General features: G+C 39.1%; 1 protein-coding gene across 1 annotated transcript; it reads left to right on the top strand.

The window, feature by feature from the left end:
* The first annotated feature begins 1,096 nt into the window (after positions 1-1,096).
* LOC103139900 (charged multivesicular body protein 1b-like) lies at positions 1,097-9,658 on the top strand. The gene is made up of 9 exons (XM_007554771.2): positions 1,097-1,701; positions 3,011-3,058; positions 3,456-3,553; positions 3,636-3,782; positions 6,202-6,270; positions 7,233-7,340; positions 7,403-7,446; positions 7,574-7,646; positions 9,493-9,658. Exons 1-9 carry the CDS (start codon positions 1,593-1,595, stop codon positions 9,538-9,540), a joined length of 744 nt encoding a protein of 247 aa, XP_007554833.1. The 5' UTR covers positions 1,097-1,592; the 3' UTR covers positions 9,541-9,658.
* The last annotated feature ends 3,324 nt before the right edge of the window (positions 9,659-12,982 follow it).

The raw sequence follows: 12,982 nt of genomic DNA, 5'->3' as shown, positions 1-12,982 counted from the left end.
AACCTGTTTAGGCATTATTATAAGTGTATGATTCTTAATACATATTTTGCATTTATATTCAACTGCCCGTTTTTTGTTAAAAAAAACAAAACAAAACAAAAAACGAACCTGCTTTCGGCCATCACTCTTCTGCCTTTCCTGTTTGGCTAACACCTCTCACGTCACATCTGGAACACAGGAACGTGCGTGATTGGCTGAAATGAAGGAATACGTTCATTTTTTGCTTTTTTAGTGCAATTTACTGAGATCCTATTAGCCATGAGTCAGTTCAGGTGGATGATTCATACTCCTTTTGACAACTTAAGATTTTAATTGTTTTTTTTTTAAATATTCTTATATATAACTTATATTCTTTTTTAATATAAGTTATTGTGAGAAAATCTGATAATTTGATTCCAATAAATATATTCCAGCACTTAGAGGCGTTTTGGTTTGATTTGGGGTCTAGATTTGATAAGAGTCAACTAGCCAAACATGGATCAGAGATACAATAAACGGAAACAGGGTGTATCACAAAGTCTTCAGAGATTTATATGTAAATAAATGCATCAGAACTGAGACATTTTCTGACCATTTATCATAATAATTCTTAACAATAGTTTGCAATAGAAAGTAATCTCATACATCCTAGTATGGGTATGTGGTTTTGAAATTGTTTGTTTACATTTACAAAGTAGTACAGAAAGAAATGTGTTGCATTGTGTTGGGACAAAATAGGGGCTTGAATTGAAAAACGTGTGAATTCACACAGAGCGACGTTAATTACCAGTGAGTGGCTCTTCTTTTCTCATTTTTCTTCCAGTTGCTGGATTTACGATCGCACTCTTGGTTGAGCTGTAAATTTTTAAAACATCTTCTCATTTAAGCTGTGAGAGACTCCATTGCTCAGAGCTGGGGCTTTGGGGAACTTCAGGATACCTGAAGGTGAGGGCAATGTTTTCAATTCGACCGATGATGTATAATATGATAGTTAATGTTTTCAAGTGCCTGCATACAAAAAGTAAAAGAAAAAAATTATAAAATTCTGTTTTGGGTAAAATACTTTTGTTATGATGTACCTCCATTTTTTTATTTTAAGATGGTGGCCATTTAAAAAAAATGTAACCTAAACATTATTGTAATGCTCCAATATTTAAAATCTGCCTCCAAATCTATGCCCTCCACATTATTATATATGACCACAACATGGCTGTTTCATGAATAAGTGCCATTTTAGATTTCAGAAATGAAGTTAAGGATTCACAAATCAAAACAGTTTTTTTAAGGAATCTGTAAACAGTGTGGAACATAATATGATAGATCAAGTAATCTCTGTTCAGTGTGGCATAATCCAGTTCAAGGTGGACCAAACTAAATATTTCAAACTTGCATCTAAAGTGAGTCAAATGCAATTGAAATTCCTTAAAAACATTGAAAGTGTGAATAAATTTAGTATAGAATAGAAATCAGTGAATAACATAAAACTATAATCTTCAGCAGCAGACCACTTCAGTATTGGCGCCCTGGGTGGTGAGCCATATAATAAAGAAAATCCTGCCACCAGAATCCTGTTGGCTGTTTATTTTAGAGAGTTGAATTTTTAAACAGTTCTCATGTGCTTCCCCTTTTCTCTCTCTCTCTCTCTCTCTCTCTCTCGGAGGAACATCTTTGGGCCTCTATCTGAAGCTGTGTCTACACAAAATGTCCAGGAGATTGTCTACAGTATGAGTCATCCATTCTGCTCCCTCCCCCAGACCAAAGCGCTAATCCCCCACCGCCCCGTCCCCAGCCCTTTTCGGATGGCCAGTGCGCCGTCCATTCACTGGAACCTTTTTCTATCTGGGCAGTGATCCTTATTTCGCCTCCTAATACTCACATTTTATGTCCCATGTCTTTAGTACACACACAAACACACGCACACAAACACACGCATACAAACACAAACATCTTTTGTAATCCTGTTTGGCCAGCCTTTCTCTCCACAGGCGTAATTAAAAATAATGGATGAAAAAGTAAAATAAACACGACTGAGCGCGTCGACACGCACGCACGCACGCACGCACGCACGGAAACATCAAAGCAGCCTTGTAGAAAAGGTCAATTTACTCCCTCACAAAAAAGCACTAATGACGTCACTAGACATGTCCCACAACCTACCGATACCGGTTATAAACTATTTTTAGACACCATAGAACTTTGGACACGCGCGCCTGTCCACTTCTCGAACAGTCGTGACGTAGAGGGCGCGAGCACGTCGTGCAGATCGTGATCATGTGTGACGACGGTGAAATGTTGGCAGACGCGGCAGCAATTTCATCCAAAGATAATGGCGAATGAAGATAGTTCACCCAACGTTCTCCAGCCGTCGTACTGGGATCTAGTCGGTTCTAGCGCATCCCGGCATCAGGAAAGTAAAAATAAAATGAAATAAAATCTAGAAAATATAGTCCGTAAGACAAAGCTCTATTTACTGTGCGAAAATGTAATAAAGAGCATAAAAAGAAAACAAAAACAAAAATACACAACAGAGGAGACGTCAATAAAGGAGGAATCTCTGAAACTAAAACAAAATAACTAAATATTAGAGAAATATTTAATTCAGATACATGAAATAAAAAAATTATAAATCATTATAATTAAGCAATTTCCCTTTTGGGATCAATATAGCATGTCCTATTTTATTCTATTCTATTCTATAATAAAACTTTAGCATAATTAAACAATATTTACAAATCAATGTGAAACCGAACTACACGTCAAAATAATATTACGGATTAAATTAACTGAAGACGACTTTAAGCTTGCGATAAATCATCATAATTGCTTTTCTTTTTAATGCTAGCTATAAAGAAAAAACAAAAAAAACATAAGTCTTAGGTTTACTGTTTATCATTAAACTGCCGCTTCGTTGAACATAAACAAAAGCGGAAGTGAGAACAAGTGCACCCTCCCGTTACACTTGCAAAAAAAAAAAAAAAAAAATCTAAACAAGCCAGCGCTTGACTGAATGACTCTTTGTCTTTTTGAACAGCACCTAACTCGTCCCAGAAAGCCACCCACACCATGTCGAACATGGAGAGTATCCTTTCTGTGTACTTTGTCGCCCACCGCGGAACACACACACATTTACACTGTAGCAACCGTTGCTAACCATAAACTGTGTTTGGTCCCTAGCTAGCCCTGCCGTACACGCTCCTTGTAACTTCTCCCCCACTTCTCCCCTCCTCCGTCATTGAACGATGAAGGAAAACAGTGACAGCTGCCCGCTCGCTGTGTTGTTGCCGAGATGTTTAATGACTGGTTAATTTTTGACTAGTTTCTCAAAAAGAAAAGGGGGGGGGGGAAACACATCCTTCTGTCCCCTGCAATGACCTGGCTTTAATTTACCAAATGTTCCACTGTTGCGTCAGTAAAAACATCATTTCCACTATAACTGGAATATTGTCGTAAATTGTCCCTTGACTAGCTTTTACAAGAACACTTGTTTAACCTCAAGATTGCTGCCAAGGAGCTGCAGCACAACTCTAAGAAATGTGACAAAGAGGAGAAGGCAGAAAAGGCGAAAGCAAAGAAGGTTGGTTTTGTGTCTAACAGATGACAGGCTACAGTACAGCTGTAGCCTTTGTTGGAAGTAAATGTGCCTGGTTGTTTCTTAGGCTATCCAGAGGGGAAACATGGAGGTAGCTAGGATCCATGCAGAGAACGCCATCCGTCAGAAGCACCAGTCCATTAACTTACTGAGGATGAGTGCCCGTGTGGACGCTGTGGCCTCTAGGGTCCAGACTGCTGTCACTATGAACCAGGTTTTCTCTGTTTTCTTTGCAAATGAGCGCTGGTTTTACATAAGGTTTTTTTTTTTTCTTTTACACAAAAACAGATGTTATCTTTTTTGAGAGTAGTGGGACTCCTGTAGTGTCTTTCTGAAGTATTCATCATTACCCATGAACGTTTTCAGATTTTGTCACAGTACAACCATCTGGGCCAGGGGCAGTATCCCACGACCAACACAGATTTTTAGTTTCTTTTTTTTTAAATGAAGGCCGTGTTTTGCAAAACGTAGAGGTTCATATGAGGTGCATATGAATATAAACAATACTCAACTATTTGGAAATTATGAAGATAGAGTACATTTTTTGTGGAGCATCTGATGTATTGGAGGGGGAATGTGAAATAATTTAGTAGAAAGGGCACCAAAACTGGCTCCAGCTCAGGGGTCCACATCCTTGTAAATTTGGCTCTGACAACCATGATGATTCATTTATGGGTATGTGAGGTGCTTCCACCCCCATCTTTCTCAGTAGGGAACATCTGTCCAGGATGTAGTTTCCTGTCAGACATAGTGTTTTGCATGAATACACATTTTTAAAGGGGTAGTATTATGCAAAATTTACTTTTATGAGCTGAACTTCTTGCTATAATTTTAGTCCCTCATCATAAACACACCTGGAGCATTTCCTTTGAGAAATCCTTTAGTCTCCATGGCAACCATTCAGCTGTGCAAATCGCCTGGTTGGACCTAGCTCTGCCTTGAAGATGGAGCTCCTCTTCAGAGCTGCAGTTTTTGGGCTTCCACCTCCCAGAGCAGCCCTCTCCCACTCAGCTCCTTCAGACTAGCCAGCAGCAATTAGCAAACAGCTGGCGGAATTGAGCATCAGCTGAGCTCACTATAGGAGCTACTTCTCAGAAAAACGCTGGTAAAAACGTTGCTAAAGGGTGAATAGAGGAGCCATGTTGTGATGACTTCCTGAAGGCAGAATTTCAGAAAGAGCAGGAGCTTTTAAAGAGAGAGGTCCAATTTCAAGATGCTAAATCAGGAAGTAAAATTTCTTTTAAGTCGTATCTGATGTATATTGCGTTTTTATGACAACTGAAAATAACATAGTTACTTGATTATCCTATGAAATGTCACCATGTGCCTGGAAAACACATCATTCTACCCCTTTAAGTTATGTTTTAACAGTTTAGTAATCACTTTTTCACACAGGGTGATGTAGGCTTGGATCTTTTCCTATCTTAATAATAGACATCTTAATTTAAAAACTGCATTTTGTGTTTACTTGCCTTGTTTTTGACTAATATTTAAATTAGTTTGATGTTGTGAAATACTGAAGTGTATCTGCTGCATCTCGTACGTTGACGTTTGTGGTTGTGTGATGACAAAATCGGAAGAATTTTAATAGACATGAATACTTTCCCAAGGCCGTGTATCTTCAGAGTGACTCACACTCTCTCTGGAAAACAGAGTTGTTGCTTAAAAATATTTCATAGTTCTCCTTCAGCCACGTACGAAAGAATCAGACGCTCGTAGAAATACATCCATCCATTCGTTATTTATACCTGAAAAATCCGGTTATTTATCACAAAGCGGGGATAACTGGGTGAGAAACAAACTTCAGACAGGTTTCCACTTCATCATAGAACCACGAGACAAGCAGTCATGCAGGCCCAATTATAAACCACCAATTAAACCTCCTGCAATAACAAAAAGCCCTTATCTTAAGATGTGAGTTCTTTATACCTCACAATTTACTGAGCGTATAGATTTCAGTGTTTACTCTGAAGCCCTTTTTTTTTTTTTTTTTTTTTTACAGAAAAAGAAGCCATTTCCCGAGTAAGCATAAAAAAAAGACTAGCAGACAGGCATACAAAAAGACAGCAATTACATAATGTCATTAGATGTGCTTCAGGCCATATGCAATTAGCTCGTCGCTCTTTAGGAGAGGTGCCCTCTTTCAAAATTGCTTTAATTTAAGTTTTCTATGGTGGAGGCGCCATTTTATAGAAATGATCCTATTTAATAATGTCTGCAGAGACAGTCGGAGGGTGTGAGCTTGTATAGCTGAAGCCCACCTCCTCCGAGAGGCTCTGCTCATCGCCGCCTCTCCTTAAGCAGGCACACGAAAGCATCAGTCATAAAACCATTCAGAGCGCCTCATTCAGCCGAGTCTGGGCTCATTTTCATCATATTAATCCGTAATCCTGGAGCTTTTAAGGAGGCTTTCAAAATAAGAGGCGCTAAGCGCGATCAGGCGCCTGGGTAGAAGAGTTAAAGCGACACCTAGTGGACAGATAGAGATACAGCACTTCTAGGTTTGTTACGTCAGGAGTAATCGTTTTCATGTTTTCCTTTTTATTATTATTATTATTTGCACTTATTTGTGTTGATTTTTTTCTTTTTTGTCTTCAACAACCAGCATTGTGTGTTGTGCATTTCCCACCCAGGTCACTAAATCCATGTCAGCAGTTTTTAAATCGATGGATGCGACTCTGAAAAGCATGAACTTGGAAAAGGTAAGCAGAGATCCAAATAAAAAAGCTTAAAAAGTGAAATGAATTTAAATAACTTTTTCACAAACGGAGATACGCAGTATTTGAAGTGTTTCTTTCTGTTAATTTTTTTATTATTATGGCTTACAGATAATAAAACGTTTCTCAGAAGAATAAAACATTACATTACACACGACCAATAAAAAAAAAAAAAGAAATATTGTCCGTAATAGCCTTCAATACTGCGTCTGTGCGGCATGGTGGTGATCACCGCCATTTTGCTGGCCTGTCAAGTCCAGAGCTACCTTGATCACTGAAGCAGCTGTTAGTATCTGTGGCAGCGTCGGCCGGGTACCAAGACCCACCGGAAATAAAAACCAGCATCTTCATTAAGATTTTAAGCCAAAGGAAACATGAAGAGCTCTAAAATGTCCTAGTAAATGGCAGTGTTAGAAAACCCAGAGAACCGACAAGAAGCAGATGACATACATGGCACCCTGACTAATCACCGACTGTGGGAACTTCCCCCTTCAAGCGGCGTTTATTCTTCGCCTCTCCACATCTTTTCTAAATGAAACGTAAAGTTTACTTTCATCTGAAAAGAGGACTTGTTGCTCCAGGCTCTGTCCATGAAGCTGCCCTCAAATTTTTGAATATACTTTGCTTGACAATCCTCTTCAGGCTACAGTTATCCCTGTTTTTGCAACCACACTTCTTCCTTCCACTTAACTTTTCTATGAATATACTTGGACGCAGCCCTCTGTGACCTGTAGTGGCTTTCCCTGCTTCTGGAGCATGTCAGTGACTGCTGGAAAACTGTCGAGTCAGCCTTCTGCCTCCACGTTGTCTGGGCTACAACACGGTCAAATAATTTGGATTTTTATAAACTGTAAGCCATAATTACCAACAGTATCGGAAAAAAGCTGAAGCCTGTCTGTTTGTCATGCTTCTACGTGAGTTTGAGTTTCTTTGGTCCTTCTGCTCAGATCTCGGCCCTGATGAACCAGTTTGAGAGGAACTTTGAGACGATGGACGTGCAGGCGGTGCTGATGGAAGACACCATGGGCAGCACGTCCACGCTCACCACGCCGCAGGTAACGACCTCCGTTAGTTCCCAGACTGCTGACGGGTCATGATTCGATCTCTTTGTCTGCAGAACGAAGTGGACATGCTTCTGCGAGAGATGGCTGACGAAGCGGGGTAAGGTCCTTGGTTGGTCCGTAGCTGATTTTAAACAAAGACAGAGACGTTAGAGACGTCTGTAGTGAAGGTGGAGTTTATTTTATCACATTTGTCCTCCTGTGAAACCACGTTTGTCTCTGTTAAGGTTGGATCTCAGCTTGGCGCTTCCTCCTGGACAGACGTCCCCCGTGACTTCCACTGTGGCTTCAGCCGAGCAGGTAACTCAACTTTTCCCACCACAGTTCTTCTTTCCACTCAACTTTTGACGAATACGCTTGGTTACAGTTCCATGGATAATCAGCTTGACCTGTTGTGGCTGACCTTCCACATGAAGGGGAACACATCTAATTATTTCTTCTTCTTCAACTTTTTATCGGGGGTTTTCACGCTGCACAGAGTTTCTGTAGCCGTCCGAAGTTTTGTTTGAAATTGACACCAAAAAAAGTTTCTGTAGCGTGATTGTGAAATACAAGTAAACCGACTGTTTTATAATGTTTTACTCTACTTTCCAAATGAAAATCTACAAAGTTTGAGAGCATTAATTTAAATATTTATCAAATTACTTGTTTACTTAATTCATTTACAGTTTAAGATGAACATATCATGTTAAAATAAAGACAGGTTTTGAATGAAAAGGAGTAGTGTTAAAACATAACTTGCTGAATAAAATGCCATTCATTTTACGTTGAATAATAACGGATTTGTTGGATCTCTGCAGCTTTTTAATCAGCCAGGAAGAAACTCATGGTGATGCCAGGAACGCTGCAGATTTTATGCTGAATCTGCTGACAGGACCACTGTTACTCATACATTTCACAGTCTGGCTTTTCTGATAGACTGGCAAGAAGAAGAAAAGGTCCTGAAGGAGACCTGTTCGCAGTTTCCCATCAGCTCATTGGTACAGCAGATTCAGATTGACTGCTTTGCCTCCTGAAGGCTGTTAATTACTGCAAAAACACAAAATCTTACCAAGTTATTTCAGTCTACTTTCTAGTGGTGTCAAAATAACACAAACCTAACTTATAAGTAGCTTTGAGGAAGATATGGGAGCTTTTTTAAGTCACTAATTCATTAAAATTGATGAAAAAGTTCTGGTTCCACTGGCTGTAAATTATTGACCCGGCGGGGTGAATACAGATATGTTCCATATTTATTCTTACTTGTTAAAAAATATAACATGAAAAGCTCTTTTCTTTACCGGTGGAAGGCAAAGACATTTTCAGCAACAAGGCAATTCAGAATGCTTTATATTAATTAAAAGGAAATACAAACAAAATAACAAACCAAAAGAAAGAGCAAAAGAAGAAAAAGTATCTAATAATGTTGATCCAAAGTATATGAACTAGATAGTTTATAACCAGATTATAAACTAGAAGTTTATAATGTGCCACTTCATGTTGATCTATCACATAAAAAGCTTTGATGTTTGTGGTTTTAAAGCAACAAATTGCACTTTTTCACTTTTTAAGTTCAAATGGCGTGAATACTCTTGCATGGCGTTAACAAGTTAGAATAAATATGATTAATGATTAAAACACAACTAATAAATCAGTAGAAATGATGGCAGCAGCTCAGCTTTTGAAAACAAGAACAGATGAATGCCGTAGAAGAATTTAAAGAGCGCCCCTGCTGGCCTGGCGGACCTAAGCAATGCCTTAGTTTGCCCTTGGAATAACATGTTTACTCTGGTGGTAAATATGTTACAAAAGCATATTTTACACTTTTTGCAGTAAGAGAAAAGGCTGAATGTTTTCACAGCGTTCAGTTTGGTTTAATTCCTTGAAAAAGGAACAAGCATCTCATTCTGGGGTTTTTTGATCACATTTAGCTCCGCTCCACATTCGGTGGCAACAGGAGCGTGAACGCAGCGCAGAGGCTTTCGAGCTCCAGCTTTTCTTAAGCTCCAGTCATTAGTAATCCTGTGGGGACTTTCAGTGGTTTTTCTGCAGCTAACACTCAATAATCTTTGCTGGAGGGTGAGAGGAGTGTGTAATCATCCTCGCTTTAAATTTATGAACCAGGATATTTTTTTTTAAAGTGCTTTGTTTTAATTCTGTTAACCAGGAGGAGCTTTCCAAGAGACTGTCTAAGGTGAGAGACCAAGCGTCGTAGAGACGCAGTGGAAAAGGAGGCGGATGAATAAATGAAAGGAAACGCAAGTGAAAGAAGAACTCCAGCGGAAATACAAGCAAAAAAAAACAAAACAAAAAAAAAAAAACAAGAAAAGAATCGAAATAGCAAACAGAGCAATGTGCCTACACACTCTGTTCTTTGTCCTCCTGTGAGGAAACAACGGTGAGCACGGTAAGAGGATGATTACAGTCCTGCTTCTTACTGCACAGCTTCATAATAACACTTTACATTATTACAATAATAATAATACATAATACTTTTAATTTTGTCACAAAAGACTTTTGTTGTTCCAAGCGATACATGGATGAGTGTGGGGGAAAATTAGCTGCACTGTGAACAGCTGATGCCTCATTCTTAGTGGATTATCAGGTATGTACAAAATGCAAGTGACCTTTTTGAAATGCATTTATATTTTTAGGTTTTTAAATTTTATTTATTCATTTCCTGCACCATGTTTCCTTTAGGATATGAAGACTTCTGATGATCCTCTATGCTTCTTACTGTGACTCTACTACTATAACCAGTGTGTCAGGGTTTTTTTTTTTCATTAGTTGTCCTATAAAGATTTCACTTATAAACCAAGTTAAGTTGCCACTTTAGTTTATTCCCAAAGCTCCAAATGTAACAACAAATGTAAACAGTAACCCACCTCCACTGAGAAATAGTCCGTTGAGTGTGATTAGCCACATTCTGTTTGACGGAGGAGTCTGGTTTTGCTAGCCGGACCCGGGTAGAATTAGAACCCGTCTGATAGCATGAAGTGGGATAAGAGGTATGAAAAAGCATCGTATCATGACCGAGTGCAAGGAAATGAAATAACAGATGAGAATATTGATATCTGTCTGCCTGAAGACGGCTACAGAGTCATCTCTAAGGCTTTGGATCTCCGCTGTCTCAATTTTATTCTGGAAAATATGGAACAAAAAAAATACGGTGAAGCTTCTACGGAAAGGAGACATGACAAACATGAGCCTCGGAGAGCATCGACGGCTGAGTCAGGACATCATAACAAAAGAAAACAGAACAACTGCAGCCGCCAGGTCAGTGTTCATTTCTCCACTGGAAGAAAGAGACTGAGCAAAGATGGCCGCCACTGGAGACTTCCAAGGCCGTAACCGAAGCCGACGGTCACCACCTGGGAAACGTTTGGCGAAACCTTTTGTTTGTTCTGTTCCATCTGAACGAACAAACAAACATTTTGTTTGTTCAAACAAAATCCTGAGTCAGGATTTCAGGAGGCCATCTTAGTTAGAGTCAGATTTGATGGTGGAAGTATGAGGGTCTGGTTATGTCACTTATTTATTAATTTAAATACATTTAAAGCTGCTCTCCATCCTCTTTTTCCATCCTTTTCCCTCCTCCTCTTTGCCTCCTCCAACAAGGAACAGATGAGAGGTCAAAGGTGTCACCTGAAGAGGAAGTGGCCTTCTGCTGCTCGCATGCCAGCGCCCCATTACACACACACAAACACACACACACACACACACACTGCAGCGTGTCTCAGCTGCGAGCGATTACAGGTGCCGTCCAAGCGCACGGCTATCTGTGCACTTGGACTCCGGCAGCAGCCGAGTTTCTCCTGAGTGACGCCCGTTCACCTCTGACCCTGTTTGTGTCCCACCCAATCATCATCAGCGCACACTTAACTGCATCCACAATCATCATCAGGCTGACACGGGCCTCCAATTGGCTCATTACTCGAAACTTTGATGAGTTTACGTCCTCGGTGTAAGTCCTCAGCCGTTCCTGTCTGCAGCTGACCTTCGGTGATCCGACAGCTGTCAGTCATTTCTGCCTTTAGTTGAAATCACATGAAATTAAAATTCCCCGTCCCTCCTTTTTCTTTTTCTTTTCTTTTTTTTTTTTTTTTTTTGCTGTAAGAGCCACAGAATGTATTTGATGCTCGTTGTTTTGAGTCTGTTTTAACCCTTTGTGGCTTTCTTCTCGGGTTTCAGCGTGATTAAAGCGAGGGGAGTCTGTCAGAGTCCATTTCTCCGTCTGCTCCGTTCATCCCCAGCTCATGTGCCGGGGATGTTTTCGCCAGATGTGCACAGAGGCTGCTTCTGGATGAGTAAAAAAAAAAAACAAACACTGTTTTTTTGTGTATGTGTGTGTCATCCAGGTGTAGATGCCAGGAGGCTCTCGCTGTAGCTCCTTTTAACGCCTCCTGAAGGAGCGGTTCTCGATGACAGGAGTGATCCGTCGGGCCGCTGGTTCCGGCGCTGTGCTCGCTCTAATCTGGAGGAAAAAAGTTGTTCCATCACACAGAATAATAACTGATTCATAAAAAAACTTACAGCTAAATCGTGATAGTTTGTGATATTTCACGTGTCTGCAGTTTAGCAGTTGGAAGAAAATGCAAACCTAATATTCTAAATACCTAAAAGTTGCTGTTTTTTTGTTATTATGATATCAAATACCAGTTGTAACAAATTGTAAATTTGGCAAAAACGATTAGAAATGCAATCGACAAATTATTCTGAGATGTTTCCATCGATGTGCTGGTATTTCAGAGGAGTTTAAAACTTTTTTAATTTTGTGAAAATTGAAGTTTTGTTTACTGGAAGTTTTAAAAGAAAATGCTTTTTTTTAAATGAAGAGAGATTCTTTTCTCTGTAAGCTGTAATCATTTTTGCTTCGTATTTGGATCGTGCTGTGCACAGCTAGACTCCAAGAAGACACATTTTTATTTAGTCATGGTCTTTAAAGGTCCAATTAAAGTTCCAATGCTTCATATTTTGGTAACGATCCAATAAAACGTAAATACATGGGCTGTATTGCCAATAACAATACTAATAACGATACTGATACTTTTTGTTATTTAAATTTTCTGTATCACCAAACTTCTGACCTTTTGATGGTTTTGTAGTCCTTCTTGTTACAGAACTTTAGATCGAATTTATACATATAAAATATATCAATAGCGTGTTAAAATAATAAGCAGAAACAACATAAAAACAGAACAAAATATGTGCATTTTTTCCCACAAGTGTAAAAATATGTAATTTGAGACCAAGTAAAAGCAAAATCTTTTTTTTTTAAGTTAGAGTTGAGAAACTACGATACAGAAATTAAATAAAATTTCAACACAGAATCTGAAATTAAAGTATCGATCTGGTGCTGATACCGATTTGACTGATAATATTGATAAAATCGGCCCACCTCTATTAAACAGTGGAGCATTGCACTGTTGTGTTTTTGTCATAATCATAATAATAATTACTATTTTAATAACATGCCATAAAATGTTGCAGCTTGCTTGTGTTAGAAAATGCCACAACCTGACTTACCAGTTTTCACTTTGTTGTGATTTAATTTAGTTTAATTAAACTTGGATCATTTCCATAATCAAACATATTAATCTGTGAAGGAAAAAGTTTAAGAAATGTCTGAAAAGTGGAGCTTTGTGCCTCACACCTGC

This window comes from Poecilia formosa, unplaced genomic scaffold (genome assembly GCF_000485575.1).
Source record: "Poecilia formosa unplaced genomic scaffold, Poecilia_formosa-5.1.2 Scaffold66, whole genome shotgun sequence".
Taxonomy (NCBI): Eukaryota; Metazoa; Chordata; class Actinopteri; order Cyprinodontiformes; family Poeciliidae; genus Poecilia; species Poecilia formosa.
The sequence above is the reverse complement of the archived record's forward strand: the minus strand, read 5'-3'. Positions and strand labels throughout refer to the sequence as shown.